We start from the raw sequence: 18930 nt of genomic DNA, 5'->3' as shown, positions 1-18930 counted from the left end.
TGTAATTTATGTGATTATTTTTGTGCTTCTGTCTTTCTGTTCTTACATGTGTCACTCTTAGCTATGTGACCGTGGGCAAGTCATTTGACTTCTGTGGGCCTGTTTCCCTTCTGTAAAATGAAGGAGTTTTGGACTAGATTATCTCTAAAGTTCCTAGTTAGTAAGGGATGTGATGCTGGACACATCACTCCATCTCTCTCATCTAATTAATTTCATCTAATCTATCTTTCCATCTTCTCGTCTAACAATAACAGCTATAATAGCATTTATATGGTGCCTACCAGGTTTTAGACAAGGTGCTCAATGATTTACAAGTTCTTTCTCATTTGATCCTCTTAACAACCCTGTGAGATAGGTGCTATTATTATCCCCATTTTAGAAATGAGAAAACTGAGGCAAACAGAGGTTGTGACTTGTCCAGAGTCACACAGTAAGTATCTGAAGCCAGATTTGAACTCAGGTCTCCCTGACTCCAGGCCTAATGGTCTATCTATTGTATTGCCCAGCTCCCTGTAAAATGAGAAGATAGGGCTAGAGGATCTCTAAGGGCATTTCCAGTTCTAAATGCATAATTATATGATCCTATGAATAGATGAATTAAAAAATTCCTGTTAGTGCTAGCATTTTGTGATCTATGATTCCTTTAGTCAGTGATCCCGTGATCCCTTCATTCCACAGGGATGTAATTTTCTGATTCCATGATTCTCTGATTTTCTGTGATTCTAGGCCTGGACCTTTTAGCTGTGTGACCTTGGCTCGTCACATTCCCACCTTGGCCTTAGATCACACAATTCCACATGTCTTGATTTTATGTTTCTCTGGTTCCTGTGATCCATCCCTTACTTGCTTTCTGGACTTCAGTTTCTTCACGTGAAAAGTGAGGTGAAGGCTGGGCTAGCCTGCAGACTCTGTGAGTCTGTATGATGTTATGAAGTCAAATAACTTCTGTGCATTCTGCAGGAAGGAATATCTGTTCTGTTCAGGGCTTGTCTCTTTCATCTTAGTCAAGCGTTGGCCAAACCAAAGTCTTCAAAAAACCGAATTCAGGTGGAAAAGCCCATGATTCTGTAACTCTAGGGATCATATCCCAGCTGTATCACTGACTCACCATGAAACTTGGACAAATCAATGTTTTCTATTTACCTTTTATTATGGTAGCTTACATTTATACAGCATATGTAAAATTACAAAGTGATATGCAAAGATATGTCTATGCGTATATATAGGTAGGTGTGGATATATACATATGTGTGTATGTTTTCTGATTACTTCTTCATGAAAACCTTGTGGGAGTGGAGAAACTCACTCAAGGTCACACAGGTAGCAGGGAAGTAGAGCTGAGATTTGAACCCAGAGCTCCTCACTTCAATTTGAGGGCTGTTTCCACTCCATGACATTGTCTCTGTCGTCCAGGATTCTTTCATCCCACAAGTCCATGGTTCTTCGGTTCTGTGGTGATAGTCCCAGCTCTGGGGCTCACTGACCGTCAGAACCTTGGTATGGCAGTGACTGATTTTCTCTGTCTTTGTTCCCTTCTCTGTAAAGGGAGGGGGTTGGGCTAAAGTCCTCTCCAGTTCTGACATTCTGTGCCAGCATTTTCCTGATGCTGTGTGGTTTCTCCCTTCCTTCCCCACCACAGTGATGCTACTTCATCTTTCTACGTGTCTCTTTCACCCCCTGTAATATGAGAACTAACCCCACCCAGCACTGACATGCTGTTTTTGTGATTGTATGGATGCCGGTTTGAGAGGACCTACTTTAGAGCATGTGGTGATGCCCAGTTAGATATTGATTGGGTTTCCAGAGGTTGGTTTGTGAACTGGCCTGTGAGATGGCACAGAGTCAGAGCTGCGGAAGGAGAGCAGAGACCTCATCCTATGCCCCACTCGATCTGGGTGGTTCAGGTTAAAAGTGGGATGGCTACTTGATGTCCCTGAGATATCAGTGCTGATATTGGACCCTTTCTCTCTGCTCCTAGACCACTACCCCAGCACTTCCTTTCCTAAAACTGAGGCTATTGTGATCTCCTCAGATAGAATATAAGCACTTCCAAATTAGGGATTATTATTATTATTATTATTATTATTATTATTATTATTATTATTATTTTAGTTTTTTTTTTTTATCCCAAACACTGAGCACAGTGCCTGGCACATAGGAGGAACTTAGTAAATGCTGACCAATTGATTGGTTGACTGATAGAGGAGATAGGGTGGGGTGATATTTGTGCTGGTGAAGACAGACCCTTTGCGCTCCTTTTCCTCTACCTCTGGTTACAGTAGCATGTTTTAGATAGCAGAAGTTTGTCCCCTCCATGAGCACACACACCAAGAATGGCCATTCCCAGGCCTGCTCCCATTTCCCAGGGAGGGGAATCTCCAGAAATCCTAGAAGTATGAGCAATCACTTTAAACCTAGACCAGCTGAACCTAAAGGAGCTAAGAAGCAGACACATGGAAAGGGCTAGAGGTGGGGTGGGTGTGAGAGGGAAGGCACCATGGAACTGAATCATTGTCCCTCGACCTTTCATACTTTGCCACAACCTGGACTAGAGAATAACAAAACAAACCCATTATAAAAAAATGCGAAGCGCTCAGTCTAATGGGAGGATTATATGTGGAGGAGGAGATGGGAGGACAGAGGGAGGAGGGCCTCGAACTTAGAACCACTGTTCTCCACTCCAGCTCTCCCTCTAGGTCACTCTCCTGGGTTCCCTTTTCCCCTTCCAGGAGATGACCCTGGTGGCTGGAGTCGGGACTGAGTCTTTCCAGGTGGGGCTACTCCAGACCTTGGACCAGGGGGTTTGGTTACTGCCAGGCGCAGGCTCGCTGGTAGCATCATTCCTCTGCCAGAACTAATATTCTTGGTGTCACCCTCCTCTTTCTTCTTAGGGTGGTTTTGATGCTCAGATTCTGACTTGTTTCCTTGAGACAAAAAAATTTAATGGGAGAGAAGAGAAATAAATAAAAGGATTAAATAACATAAGAATCAGTGTATTATTCCCCCTGCCTTTTTTATTTTCACTCCCTCCTTGCACTAAAATAACACACTGGTGAAGTTGTTCACTCCTAGATCTGTTTGATGAAATAAAGCTCAACACGCTTCCCTGGATACACGTATACATTTGCATGCTACCTACATGCTCCATGCATGCTATGTACATTTTCAACTCCCGTTCATACTTTTTTATCCATGTCCATACCTTCTCATACATCCTCCACAGGGGCACCCACCCCAACTGCTCTAGGCTTCCCCCTGTATCTCTTGATATTGTAGAGACACCAGGGAATTCTACATTCTGTCTATTGTTTATCACACGTTCTCGTTAAATGAATGGTTCAGCTCCTGGTCCTTGAGTCCTTCTCTTTGGTCCTGTGATCCATATGCTTTATGGCACTTCTTCTGCCCAGTTCTTTGCTGGTAAATGTGCTATGGCCTACACATCTACCATAAAAATTAAAAATTGACATTCCATAATTCTTTCAGGTTTATCAGACACTTTAAATACATTATCTCATTTGAGCCGGAAAAATATTGATCCAAAGAGATGGACCTTTGTTTCAGGAAAAAGCTTGGGGCTTATTAAAAGCAATTTTTCATGTATAATTCAGCCTGCTCTTCTTTTTTTCTTTAATTATGACCCCAATTCACTGTCCTTCCACAATGTCTAAGAGCTATGCACAGATAGACCCAACTCTGGGTTATCCATCCAACTGCATATTACAATCTGGAAAACAGGCATTTCACATTCACTTAGCTTTTCCTGTGTAGGTAGTCAGGCTGAACTCTTGAGTCATTACAGATCTCATTTAAGAGTGTTCTAGAGCTTAACGCTATCAGCATAATGTTAGCAGCAAAAAGGAGAATTAAGATGATCTCGCTATCTATAGGGAATGATTGTTTAATTTGGACTCCATGCTAGCCATCCTTCCAAGACAGTGGCAGACATCTTCAGTGAACATTCTTCTCCTTGTCCTATGCCTTGACTGATGTTAATGATCAGAGGTTTGTCAAGCAAAAGTCTTTGTTGTTACATCTTTCAAAGAATCTTGTATGATTTTAACATGTGGTCCAGGGGACACCTTGTTGAAGTAAATGACTTTTGCCTGAGGCAGCATTTTGCTTTATCACATCAAGTACGTTTTTAATAGTCAACAAGTGGCAAACACAGTGAATCTTATATCTTCTGCACCTTTCAGTCAATTCTGGAACTTGTAAAGATGTGGCCCGCTGTTATTGTTAGAATATTATTAGAATATTATAGGGTCAAACAAACAAACAAAAAAGAAAATCATAGGGTCATAGATGTAGAATTGGAAGGGACATGAGAGGCCAAGTAGTCCAATTCCTTCATTCTACAGCTAAGTTTAGTTAAAATCCTACTTTCTGCGGGAAGTCTTTCCCAATCCCCCTTATTTTTAGTGCCTTCTCTCTATTAATTATCTTTTATTTGTCTCATGTATCTTTTGTTGGTACATAATTATCTGTACATTGTCTCCCCCCATTAGACTGTGAGCTCCTTGAGGGCAGTGACTGTCTTTTGCCTTTCTTTGTATCCCCAATGTTTAGTGCCCAGAACATGGTAGGCGCTTAATAAATATTTGTTGACTGACTGATTACAGAGGAGGAACTGAGGTGTGGAACAGTTAAATGCCTTGCCCATATTAGAAGTGGCAGAACTAAATTTTAAACTGAGGTCCTCTGACTCCAAATCAGGCACTCTTTCCATTAAAATGTGATTTTTTTCCTCCCAATCACTCAGAATCTTTTCCTCTTTTGACTCCTGGGAGGACCAATCTGTCAACACCCTCAAATTTATAGGGCTGCCAGTATGGACCTCCTCTACGTGTGGCTGTCCCAGTATAGTTGCATTTCTCATTTTTGGTTACTTTAATGCTATCTCTACTTCCACTTAGAGTAAATAACATGGGTCATGATGTGAAGAGACTGAATATGGTGATTTCACTGTCATTGATGGAAAAGGATAATTTGTTATGGAAATCCTGATGAATCTTTTACATTTTTTCATCTGTTGTCCTTCCAGGCTTATCCTTAAATGCTCTTGGGGTCATCTGAGGCTAATTGGGTCTTACACCAAGCTTTCTGTCCGATTGTTTTTCCCTCCACTGCTTTTCACTATTTTACGAAGCAATTGCCTCATATACTACTCATAATATTCCAACATTTTCCTTCTTAAGATTTTACAAGTGAGTTAATATCTCAAGCTGGTGTTGCTCTTACTTGCCATAGTTCTGTTTGGCAAGGAAATTAAATGTCTGATTACAGAGTCTCTATGCTCTTTTGGGTTTGTGGAAGTGATTAACACAGATTAAGCTTTCTTAGAAAATAATAATTTTCTGTGTTGACTTCTATTCTTTTATCCATTTACCATTTTTCAGTATTTACAAATAGTTTAAATAAATTTAAATGAGCTTGTTTAAGTAAGTCAGATGAAGTTTTAATTACACATCATGCCTCTTTTTCTCATTCTTTTTCTAATTTGATATTGATTTTGATCCTTGCTCTAATAAATTGGTAGTCTGACTATATAAGACAGCTGATGCAGAAATGACTCTTACATTGGTAACCAGCTTTTGTGTGTTAGATTACAATTAATTTCACTTTTGTTATGTCAGTTGGTACTTGCCACCTAGGCAACTCCAATTTTCTACATAGAATAGATCTGTGGGCCTTTTCATTTTTTATTCCTGAACCATATTATCAACATATTTTTCACTTCCCTCCTTCTGCCCATCTTTAGAGCCATTGAGTAGTAAGTATAGATTGATTAATTTTGAGGAGCATATTGACTTCTTGATTGAATTGCTCTATTTCTTTATCCTTTGCCATAGGTGTTATCACAAAAGCTGCAATTATCTTTATGCAAATGCTTATCAAGCACTGTAACATGAAATGACTAAGAATCTGTGAAATGATGTATCTGTTGTCTTTGAGTGCATGATGAAACCAACTCCACCAATTCCTTTATTTGCTTCTTTTGGGAAAATCTATGAGTCCTCTTTATATTTCGGTGCAAGTTCTTTTTGTCTTGCATTTCATTTCTGGCAAAGGTGTTGAGACTAATATGCTTCATTTTTTTTTCATTATTATGTCTGCATTTTGTAGGAAGTCTTTCCTAGTACCTCCAGCTGCTGATGCTTCCCCCCTCTAAGGTTATCTTCTATCTGCTCTCTCTATGTATCTATTTATGTACTTGCTATTTCCTCTATTAAAATGCAAGCTTCTTGAGGGCAGGGCCCATTTTTGTTTTGTCTTTGTATTCCAGGTCCCAGCACATAGTAATTTCTTAATAAAGATTGTTGAATGATGGATTGGTCACTGGATAAGGATGTAACACTGAAAGTACCAGCAGTAAGTTAATCACAGTCTAAAAGTTGTGATTCTTGGCATTGTCTGCCATCTTTGCTCTTTGTCAGGACTCCAGAAGGAATGGCCATTTTGTATTTTTCTTTTTTCCCTGGGTTGCCATGGCCAGTAAGTAAAGAGAAAATAAATCATCACAATATGTTTGTTTTGTATTTGATACAAGTGGAGTAGGTGGAATCAGCCAATCAGCTTCCCAAGGCTCTGACCTCTCTCTTCATCTGTGCTTTGTTCAGAAGCTATATGCAGAGCCCACTCTGATTTCAACATAATGATGGTCCTGGGAATATTAGGATGAACTCTTTATCCAAGTGTCCATGCACCTGAAAAGACCATCTCCACTGAGATGTTTTTTTCCTTTGTTTTGATGTGTGTGGTATTAAAGAGGCTTTGGGAGTAGACAGGGTTAAAGCAGTAATACCATGAAATGAATGGCGTAGGTGCTTATTGTATTTTCTTGGAATTACGATAACATTTAGCATTCCAGGTAAACATCTTCCAGCCTTGAGACTATGTTTAGAAATTAGGATAATTTCTGGGGAAGCAGAGCTAGAGGACACCCTGATTTATCCACATAAAGAAGGTAGTCACCCACACTCAAAAAAAAATCAGCCTGCTATCTCTTACAAGGTTTACAATGGCTAATGAAATGAGTGGAACTAACCTCTATTTCTTCCCAGCTGGCACATATTTGAATTAGCTGTAGATGAGTAGCAGTGGGGTCATTTGTCCTGAGGTGGCAGGAGAAGGGATTATTTCAGAGTAATGTTGCCTACCTCTTCTCTACATTGGTCCCTCCAATCACCACCCTATTGATTTGTATGAGGTTGGGCTATTTTCCTTCACATTCATTCCTAACCTGCCTGAGAATTATTAAACAATTGCTACATTGATTCCAAAAGAGCTGGCTGCCCATCAAGGCTAGCATGGCTGGTTGGTGTTTGGAGGTGATGGAGAGCCCTGTGATGCCTTGGGATGATCAGGGATGTCCTCATGAGTTTCAGTTACCACAGCAGATGTTGTCTTATCAATTGAGTATTGATGTCTGGCCCTGATTGGGTTGGCAGTCTCTCGTAGACTGTAGTAATAATTGGCTACCAAGCCATGTGTTGATCTGGTAAATTTCCAGGCTCCTCCTTCTCCCCTCATTAAAATGTGAATAGCTGATGAAAAGGTATACTATTTCTCATTCCCACGTACTTCCTCTTCAAGGATATGAAGGCAGAAGGGTGCTCTTACAGAGCAAATAAAAGCAGTCCTTGAATATGCAGGCTTTAAGCTCACTACCTTTCCTGCCTGAGCTTATAGTCTATTATACTTTAGCCAAACTGGGACACTAGTGGTTCCTTGAATTGAACATTCAAACTTCCACTTCCCTGAATTTATACAAACCATCCATCATACCTGTAATGCACTCTTTCTTCAGTTTCACCTCTTAGACTTCTTATTTTTTTTCAAGGCTAAACTCAGCTTAGGTGCCACCTTCTTCATAAAAATTTTCCTGATCCCCTCAAGTTGTTAGTACTCTTTCTCTCCTCATATAACCTAGTATTTGCTTATCTGTGTGTGTGTGTTATATTTGCTCAGTAAAATGTCAGCTCCTTGAGATTAACGACTCTCTTCCTTTCTGTCTTTGTGGTTCAAAGTGCTTTGCCTTTCATTTCAAAGATATTTGTTGAGCTGAACTATTACTTTTTCAAAGGAGAAAGAAAAGTGGGGGGAAAAAGCATCTGGTTTTCATCTGCTTCTCTTCCTTTAGCATGAAAATAAAACAAAACAAAGAAAACCCCCTATGGAAGCTCTCCAGAGCCTCACTTTAGCTCCCCTATTGACCCAGACCCCACAATCCTATTCTATTCTCATGAAATGGAGAAATCATCTTTAGAGATCCCTGGAAACTCTTGAGCTGATTTCCCCAAAACCAATACATAAGGAAAGAGCTGGCTCTGCACAATGCATTTGAAGGGAGCTTTAAAGACCTCTGTGAATACTTTCTTCTGTCAACAGAGTGCTTTGCTGGTTAAAGGGAGTAAATAAATCAGGCTGCCCGTATTGAGATGTATGGGTAGTTGAGAACATGAGAGGAGAGAGGGATGTGGAACAGGAGGGAATGCTGGACCAGTAATAATAATAGCTGGCATTTCTGCAGGGTTTTACCGTCTACAAAGCAGGTTATGAATATCATGTCCTTGGGGCCTCACGACAATCCATTGAGGAAGATTATTATCCACATTTTAGAGACAGAAAAACAGCCTCTGAAAAGCTGAGTAACTTGCCTCTGGTCACACAAATTCTTGTGTCAGAGACAGTATTGACTAAATCTGCTGCTTTTTCGCCTCATACAGCCGGGTCCTAACTAGTGTGAATAAGTAGGAGCGTTGTTGGAATTTGCATGGCATATGTCCAGTAGGTTGGAACTGCTCATCATATTTTTCATAATTATAACTTTGAGTTGTTTTAAGAATCTTGGCTACTTCATGGAATTAATTATTCGTGCTAATCAGGACCTAGTTATACAGTACTAAAGTTTCAGGGCATTTAGGAGAGCCTACATTCCTGAATGTGGTAACTCAAAGACAAGAAGAAATGTCTTAGGAGGAGGTGAAAGAACATCTAAATGCTTAAGGATTTACACTTTTCTACATCTTAGTCTCTCCCTCATAAGAATAAATCACTTTCCTAGCCCCACCCAGTAACACCCAGCGACTTTAATCAATAGATGGCTCCACCCTCCATCCACTCCAGGTCTGAATGGAGTCAGAACTGAAGAGGAGGGTGGGATTCTAGTGTTGCTTACCTTCTTCAGTGGTTTGGAGCTGGTTTATATCCTTGAAGCTGTTTGTGAATGTGTCCTGTAAGCTTTTCATGGCTGCGCTGGCTTTGATGCTTTTGCTGGTCTTCTCTGCTTCTCGGAGCTACAGGAATGATAACAGCAGCAGCAGCAGCGGTGGTATTTCAGATGGTATTTTACTGTTTACACATTGCTTTACAAATATATTTTAATTTACAACAACCGTGAGAGTTGGGTGTTAACATTATCCTCATTTAAAGATATGGGAAACTGAGTCAAAAAAAGGTAAAATGTCTTGCTCAGAGAAGGTCTGATCTCTAATCTTTTTACTTCTAGGTCCAGTACTCTATCTACTGTGTCACCTAGCTGCCTTGTTAGTGACTTCTGTGATACAAATGGGGGGGATGGGGCACAGGCAGTTGGGGATGGGGGTGGGGTGGTGAGATCCTTAAGAGCAGGGAACATGGTTTTATTTCTTTGATAACTTGTCTGAAATGTTCTTAAGTTATTGATGCTATGGATGGCTGTTATATACTGCTTAATAAAGGGAGGGCAGAAAACTACTTTATGATTGGAAAGTTTTGGTTGGAAGTGTGGGGAAGCTCATAGTAGGCACTTAATAAATGTTTATTAATTGATATTACATATATACATAAACAAACACACATGCATGTGAACTCTGTGATATATATGAAATATATAAATTTATACACATTATAAAATGTACATATATGTTATCTGCAAAAGATAAAAGGTTGGTTCAATTTCCTTGGAAGATTTATACATATACATATATACATACACACATATGTATGTATGTGTATATGTCATTTCCCTCAAAGAGTTTACATATGTCTGTATCTGTGAGTGTGTGTATTTGTTTTCCCCAAGGTAATGTCCAAGGTACTAGAGATACAAAGCAATGACAGGGATACACACACAAGTACCTATATATGTATATGTATATGTGTGTGTGTATCAGTATATACATATGTGTGTATACTGATACATACACACACATGTTGCCCTCTCTCTGTATCTCTAGCACCTTGCACACAGTAGGCACTTAAATGTTTGTGGAATAAAGTGGCATAACATATATCAAACATTTTGTCAACCTTGACTTACTTTATAAATGTCAGGTATTAATGTTAGACAAGGCAGATGGTCAGTTGGGAGGAAGAGAAGATGGAGTGGGTGGTAAGCTATTTCCTGGCATGAGGTCCAGCAGATGAGTTGGGCTCTGGAGATTAAGCAGTATGTTATCATGACAACATGCTTTCCTTGCAGTATTATTCACAGTATTAACTTTAATCGGGCTGAATTGCTGGGGTTATGAATTTATCATGCATGCATAGTTTGTGAATTCATTGTAATTCCACTCTAATTTGGCATGAGCTAATATTCCCACTTGTTATAAATCATTGCCATTATTATAATTAACCCCCAAATACCCCTATGTATAAATAAATGCTATTGAATAATGTAAGTGCTAATTTCTTTTTTTTTTTTTGATGCGGAACTTGTGGTTTTGTTTCTAGGTGAGAATTTTAGTTAATTCTTTGATTTAACTCTTTGTGGTACAATGGATAGAGTATTAGACTTGAAGTCAAGAAGACCTGAGTTCAAATCCTCCCTTGATGCTTATTAGATGTGTGACTCTGACACTTAATCTCTTTCAGCCTCAGTTTCCTTATCTATAAAATGGGGATAATAATAGCATTCACCTAACAGGCTTATTGTGAGATAAACATGTAAAGTGATTTGCAAACCCTAATTACTATATAAATTCTAGCTAAAATTATTATTATTAATAATATATCTGGGGCAACTCTATTTTGAAAATAATGAATCCATCCCTGCACTCTACAGGAAGGAATACCCATTCTACTCACTGCCTGGATTTTCTTCCTCAGCTGTGTATTGGCTCGAGCAAGGCCTTTAGAAACAGAATTCAAGTAGTAGATAGCCAAGCTGCAAAAGATAAAAATGTGGTTCAATTACTTTTGGAATTAATCACAGATAAGGCTCAATGCTTCTCAGTTTCCTAAGGATCCAGGAGGCAGAGGCCTGGGGAATGGAGCTCTATTCTTTTGCTGAGAAAGAGGTACTTTTATTTCCCTAAAGTCTTTTAGAAATGGTTTCCATATTGGAGAAGGATATTATTAATTGAGTGGTAAGAGGTGGCTGAAAGTGACCTGAGAGAGAAGATAGTGAGTGTTGGAGGTGGGAGACATGAAGGTGGGTGGTGTTTGCATTTTCACTCTAAAATTTCTTGAGCCATAGAGATTCATTCATTCATTGATTCAACGAGCATTTCTTAAACACTTGTATGCCAGGTTCTATGCTAAGTGCTAGGAATATAAAGCAAGGCAAATGCTTTGTCCCTACCTCCATGAGTTCACATTTTATTTAATGGAAGAGCAGGACATGTGTTCTTGGAGCAATACTCTCATCCCTGTCTCCCATGAAAGTTAGGCTAGCTTTTCTTTAACAGGTCTTGAAACTATCCCTGAGACTGGACTGGACCAGGGGGACTAAAGGCTCAAGCTGTTGACATCACTTCCAGGTGCCCTTGGCCGATGGCCCAAGATGGCTGACTCAGAGGAAAGAGAGATTCACTCACCTGAATCAACTCAGAGCATCCTCAATGCCTGTCCTTACTGAAGATTCTGTTCCTTCTATGACTAAATGTCTCCTTTGGATAACAGTCAAATAACCTACGTGTATCTCATTTCATTCCAATATTGAACATAAACTACCAGGGGACTGGCTTGAATCAGGACCAGTCCAGAATAATAACATGATAGTAGGTAGTTTGAAAATGACCAAGGTATGGGCACCTAGGTGGCGTAGTGGATAGAGCTCTGGCCCTGGAGTCAGGAGGACCTGAGTTCAAATCCGACTTCAGACACTCAACACTTACTAGTTGTGTGACCCTGGGCAAGTCACTTAACCCCAGTGCCTCACCAAAAAAAAAAAAAGACCTAGGTAAAATTAGGTATTTGGTAGATCACTCTTGACTCACTGGGATTCCTGCATTAAGAGGAAGAAATTGAAGTTGAGATGATAATTGACTTGTTCAAGGTCATAGAGCTAGTAAAAGGCAAGATTTCAACTCAGATCTTTCTGTCTTCAAGCCTTGTGTTCTAGCCTCTCTACCACTTGGCATTCCCTGGTGACTTTGCTACTTCTGATCCTATTGTCCTTCAGTTTGTCCACAGAGCAGGATATGTATCTTTTTAGTTTAAATGAGATAATGTATGTCAAGCATTTGGTGAATGTTATGGCACTAATCACTGTGAGGAATTATTGTTATTCCATCCATCTCTGTTTTTTTTAATGGGTGATGAGTTTGTTCAGAAATGGCCCTGAGACAGGTGGTATAGTGGATAAAATGCTGGACCTGAGTTGGGAAGACCTGAGTTCAAATTCATCCTCAGATACTTATTAGCTATCTGACTTTGGGCAAGTCACTTAACCTCTGTTTGCCTCAATTTCCTCATCTGTAAAATGGGAATCATAACAGTACCTACCTTGTAGGTTTGTTGTTAGGAGGAAAAGAGATATTTGTAAAGCATTTTGCAAACCTTAAAGTGATATACAAATTCTATTATTATTATTATTATTATTTTTATCATTAATGTGGCTAACAGTTTTGATTTTTCTAATTGAATGAGAGTGCTGGGATGCCAACTTGTCTTCTGTAGACTCACATCAGGCATCTTTGAGATAACTGCACCATCCAAGAAGACAATAAGGATTCTATATATGTACTTTCCTGTTCCCACATGCTTTTGATTTCTTCCACTATGGCTCTGTCGTTTGAAAACTTTTCATTCCGTGTAATTTGGAGGGACTGTGGAAATTCAGCAGGATAACATCTATTAAAACATGGTTCTTAAATTTTTGTGGGTTATTGTCACATCCAGACAATTGTGAATGACAATATCGTCTATAATAATGCTCCAACTTCAATCCAGTTACTTTGTTGAGTTCAGGTTTTTTTTTTTTTGGAGTTTGTTGTTATTAATAATGTCCCCCCCCCAAGTAATTAAGTACTTCATTAAATTGCCATGTTTGAATCTGGAGACTTTCCCCAAAGGCAAGGTTGTCAGTGCTCTCATCAATTTGGAATGCAGTCTTCTATTATCTACTACATTATGGGAGATTCACTGATGTTAAAACACCATAATCAAGATTTTGTTTCCCAAACTCAATGATTAAGTTTATCCTATTTTTTTCTCAGCTCTCTGTAATAGTTAAATATTATGTCTGTTTTGCAGGTGGAGAGACTGAAATGAATAAGAGTTAAGTGACTTCTTCAAGGCTGCAGAGCAGTTTAATTACTGAACTACTTTCAACCCTTTGAATTATTGGTAGCACCAATCTTAAGCATTTGTACCCAACTCCTCTTTTTGCTGGGCAGCCCTGGACCTTGGCATGTACAACTTTTTCAAAGGATATGCTTAATAATTTCCCTCATCCCCCAACATTTAAGCTAGTGGAAGGTGTGCTAATGAGCTTGGAAGGCATCTGGAGGCTGTAACCTGGGATACATCCTTCTAATGGTCACATCTCTGGGTAAATTGTTACTAGAGAACAGAGCTGGGACCATGGTGACAGGAGACACTCTCGCTTGGTGGTCTTTTCTGCTTTCTTTCTGAGACAAAAGTGGTTTCATTTCTTTAGTCCAGCTAAGTTACTCTTCAGTGTATTTCTTCTCTTTGTTGTTATTTCCAGGGTCTAGTCTTTCTTTGGACTCCGGCTGATGCCATTTTGTCACCATGACTTCATTGGACACTCAGTCATTAAAGAATTACTGGGAAGTGAATCATGGGGGCAAGAAAGGTTGTGATTTGTAGGAACTACTGTGTGCAATCTGGCCTCATTCTTTTATCTTTGAGGGCATTTCTACCTGGGGTGTGCTGTCCTTGGTACTGACTTTCCTGCTTTCTAAAAGGCTCTCTGCTGAAAATCCTGGAGGTGAACTTCAAAGAGGATAAAAATATTGTGCTTTTCAGTAAACCAGCTGCAGTAAAACCACTGAAGACTTGGGAAATAAAAGGAGGTTTGTGGATAGCCAGAAGTGTGGGGAGAAGAGTGAGGGAAGTGTAGAACTGTATTAGCATGCTCTTTGGATCTCTGGGATGGTGAAACGGCAGAGACAGTTTATGTTTGCATCTGTGTAAGTGTGGGGTCACAATAAGAATGACTCTAGAAGAAGGAAGATTTCTCTACAAATAATAACAAATAAAGCTAAGCATAAATACTTAAAGTTCAAGGTCCTGGAGGCCCAATCCAATATAGACAGCTCTTGATTACTCACACCAAGAAGGGGTACCTTGGTGTGGATAATCAATTATCCCCAGGTTAAGAAGCCATTTACATTTTTTTTTTGCTGTCATTATAACTGTCTCTATCATGTTTTACTTAAATTGATGTTAGCATCTATTTGCATTTCATAAATATACACAAAGAGGTAGGCATACACAGGGGACCTGTGTGAGAGAAATAGGGAGTAGAGGGTGCTATATGCACAGGAAACCTGTTGTTGTTGTTTTTTTTAAATTGCTGTGGATGAACAAGACATGGCTGTATAATTTCATTAGGACCTAATTTTCTCTGGGAAGGGATCCTATGGACCAAGTGCAGACGAAGAACAAAAAGATAAAGATAATTAAAACCTTCCATCCTTCTGTGCATGGCTCCAGTATAGGCTGCTTTTACTAGGGGAGGTACCATACACAACCAAGAAAAGAGTTGACTTTGGGAGAGGGGATTTTCATGGCAATAAAACAGGAGTATTTTGGTCACCACTATTTTGAATTCACCTCCTTTCCTTCACATCTTTCTTATTGTCTGGTGAGAAATTCTTTGGGGACTGCCAAATAGGAGGCCAAATGCCTTCTTGGCTTTTTTTTGGAGCTGAGAAGAAAACGGATTTCTGTGAAGAGTATCTTGGGACCAAGAATATAAGACCAGCAAACAGTCGCTGTTTCCAGAAGAACGTCATAAGAGTTACATAAGCCACAGAGAAAAGACGAGGGTAGGAAATATTGTAAGGCACTGGCATGCAAGTAGACAGAGTCCACATCCAACTCACGCCATGAGTAGAATGGCAGGTATGATCAAGCCTGGGTTTGCTATATAACCAAAAATCTTGCTGACAAAGGTTGGGAAATCATTCTCAATGGTTTCCTGGATGACATCATACATTCTGTTTTTCCCACTAGGAAGAAGAGAGGACTAGTCAGCCACATGTTCGTTTTGTATCATCGTTATGATTTTTATAAACAGCAATTGTGTTCCTGCTATTTAAAGTTGTGTTACTCCTGTCAACACAGAATAGTCAAGTCCTGTTGCTAATATGGCAGAGATATAGACTGTTCAAAGGAAGATTATTAGTGTAAAGCACCCCTGTAATGGAACTTCAAACAGAATTTTTAGCTTATATCCGTCTTTTCTGCTTTCCTTTCCCATAGACTCACGTTCTGCACGTATCACAACACATGGTACTCTCAATAATCATCCTCCTCTGTTCCTCCTTCCTTTTTTCCATATATTTTACCATTCTTCTTCTACCCTTGTACTCCTGTCCTACCATTGGTGAGTTCTTCCCAGAAACTCCATTTTGAGGAAGGTCCCAGGCAAGTGATTAATTCTTCACTCAGTAGACTTTGCTGCCCTGACTCAGTGTGCTGTCTTTGTCTACTCCTGCCTTTGAGCTCCCTTTAGGTACTGTCTTCTCCCATTGGAATGTAAGCTGCTTGAGGGTTGGGATGCCTTTCTTTTTGTCTGTATTTCTGTCTTTAGTGCTTAGCACAGTGCCTGGTAGTAATGAGTGCTTAATAAATGATTGTTGACTTGACTTTCTCTAGCTAGATCTTCTCTTGATTCTCTTACAGACTTGTACTCTGTTGTCTCAGTATATATTCATAAGTTTATGTCTTTACATTCCCTCCTTTTTGTTTATTTTAAAAATCTTATTTTATTTTGAACTTACATGAACAAACATGAACATTTTAATATAACAGTTAATAGCTAATATTTATAAAGTTCTTTAAGGTTTGCAAAGTGTTTTATGTATGTTATATCATTTGATCCTCATAATAACATTGTGATAAGTAGATGCTGTTATTGTCCATATTTTACAGATGAGGAAGCTGAGGCTGAGAGAGGTTAAATGATGTGAATAGAGTCATACCACACCATGAGATGAATAATAGCATTAAAGAGATGGACTTTTACAGCATCAGAATATTTAGGATCATTGTAAATACTGCACCTTCTAAACTGTGATCCAGCCCGATTTACTACAAAATTCTCTTGCTTCTGACTTGTCCATCTGCAAGGTCTGTCCAAAATATGTATTTTGAGAGACTATCTTGATGGACTTCCTGCTCTGGAGTGTGGTATGGTCTGGGCTGTATGCATTTTTCATCTGCTTTGTTTCTCTAGTATGGGTGGTCAAGCCTTTTGCATTGTTGTGGATTTCACTAAGGAGGCTTTGGAGTATATTGGGGTTTGATAGAATCAATGCAGTAGGAATTAAATATGTGAATAGGAACACTTGAAGAAACTCAGCATATATATGGAATCCTTCTGGTTGGTCATTGTGTTAGACATCTTCCATCAATGGCACACCTTTTAGGTGAATATATGTCTCCTTGTTTTATACATTGCTTTATACCTACAGTTTTGCAGATATCCTTTTAGAAATGTTCTTTATTAGCACTACTATCTCAACTCTGCAGAGGGAATAACTTATGATGATCAAGAAATATGCCTTAGTTGACCTTATAGGGCTAGTAGTGAAACTGGCTTGGACCTGAGGCCTCTTGAATCCTTTGCCAGTCTTCAGTCCAGGGGCCTGGACTGCCCCTTTGCCTTTCAGCAAGAAGCTGATTATCAGGTTTATGGATTTTTGTAGCCCTTTCTGTCTCCTCTCACCCCTACTCTCACCCCACCCCCAACTTTCTATCACTTGGCATTAGAACTTCTGCAAAGCTGTGGGCAGGAGATAGAAAGGAAATGAATCAACTGGCAAGCTTCTATTAAATACCTACTGTATTCCAGGTACTGTGCTAGGCTCTGAGGCTAAAAAGACAAAGAATGATATAATTTCTACCCCCAAGGAGCTTGCAGTCTAATAAAATGATATGGCAATGAAATACCAATTAGTTTTTCCTCCTTGTTCATGATTTCGGCATATGGTTAAATAGAAAGGTAGACTGAATTTATGGTATAAAACAAGGTGTGGGGGACAGTAGTAGATTTCCCTGCTCACTTTTTCCATTTCCTTTGTTAGCACCAAAGGTCAAGATTAGGCCACATTTGAATGGGCAGAACCTATGGTGTTTTCTTACTAGTAATATCATGCCAGAAAGGGACAAAGTATGAGACATATGATTTGTAAACTGTGTGCCTGCCTCCCTTCTCTCCACTCCCAAACACAGTGTAATCAAATTAAAAATGAATGATCAGAATCCAAAATATATTCTTGAAATCCTGATCCTGTCTCATGTACAGAAGCAAATAAGGATGCCCTGGAGTACAACAGCTGATTTAACAAGCCGATGACAGGGCCATTTCTTTAAGCCCTCAGCAGATTTCTGGCTAGTGCTGTGTTCATTAGCAAAAGCTCAGGACTATGCAACTGAAGATCCAATTTGTCCAGATTTGTTGCCTTCCTCTGACTCAGATAAGATGTTGTGTCTCTGCATCCAATTAGGACTTGATTAGCATGCCAGGGCCAGCCAGGGCCAGCAGGGCCAAGGCAGAAACATGGGAAGAAATGCTCTTGGGGAAGCAGAGGTGGACTGGGCTTGAGTCTGTAGAGCTTTTTCACAGGGTGAGCTAAGCACCCAGCAGTATTTAACCAACACCATGTCCTACCATCTCCCTCCCCTTCTGGTTTATCCAACTTCGTGTTGACTTCACTGGAATGTCACATCTAATGGTTGATGTGTAAATTCTGGGTGCTTTCCAGCAGTTTATAAATCACCCTTACCCCAGCCCACCTCCTTTAGAAAACCTTTCATCGTGCTTTTATGGTTACCTAAGTACTGTTGTGAGAGTAGGATAGGGAGTAGAATGGAAACTCCCTGAGAACTGAGATTTTTCATTTTTGTCTTAGTATTTCTAGCGCCTAGGACTGTGTCACACACACTGTAGGTGCCTAATGAGTTTTGTTTTGTTTATAAAGTAATAAAAGTAACCCTCTGCCCCTCCAGGACTCCATATTCATCCACATGGAGTTTGTCTTCTACAAGGGAAAGGGAAGGGAACAAGCATTTATTGAGTGCCTGCTATGTGCCAAGCACTGTGATAAGCATTTTACAAATATTATCTATTTGATAGGATTAAGAGCTGGAAATGAATTTAAAAATCATCTCAGAAAAAAAAAAGATTATGTGGTATCTTTTGCTTTTATACCACTAATGTTTTCTCACGTATTTCTTTCCTTCCCAAAGAGCTATTCCCATAACAAAGTACAAGGGGGAAAAAAGGGAGAAAAAAGTTTGCTAAAATGAAATAATTGTTGGGAAACTCCACCATTTTATATAATATTCCATACCCATAGGTTACCACCTCCAAACAGAAGTGGGGGAAGTTGATCTCATTTTGTAAATGAGCAGCAAACTGAGGCCCAGAGAAGTAGTGACTTGCAAGAGGTAACACAGGTGGCTAAGTAGCAAAGCTGGGATTTGACCTTGAGTTCTCTGACATTAAACCTACAACCCTTTCCCCTT

General features: G+C 39.5%; 1 protein-coding gene across 1 annotated transcript in view; it reads right to left on the bottom strand.

Moving 5' to 3' along the window:
• Positions 1 to 2597: 2597 nt before the first annotated feature.
• Positions 2598 to 18930, bottom strand: part of TMC2 (transmembrane channel like 2) — a 73559-nt gene continuing 57226 nt past the window's right edge. Inside the window, exons 18-21 of the mRNA XM_020987191.2 lie at positions 15282 to 15407; positions 11071 to 11149; positions 9182 to 9299; positions 2598 to 2924 (exon numbers count right to left, since the gene is read on the bottom strand). Of these exons, the coding sequence (XP_020842850.1) occupies positions 2698 to 2924; positions 9182 to 9299; positions 11071 to 11149; positions 15282 to 15407 (550 nt within the window). The 3' untranslated portion in view covers positions 2598 to 2697. The remainder of the gene's footprint in view (positions 2925 to 9181; positions 9300 to 11070; positions 11150 to 15281; positions 15408 to 18930) is intronic.

The sequence above is a fragment of the Phascolarctos cinereus genome, unplaced genomic scaffold (genome assembly GCF_003287225.1).
Source record: "Phascolarctos cinereus isolate Bilbo 61053 unplaced genomic scaffold, phaCin_HiC Scaffold_1;HRSCAF=81, whole genome shotgun sequence".
NCBI lineage: Eukaryota > Metazoa > Chordata > Mammalia > Diprotodontia > Phascolarctidae > Phascolarctos > Phascolarctos cinereus.
This window is presented reverse-complemented; position numbering and strand designations above follow the sequence as displayed.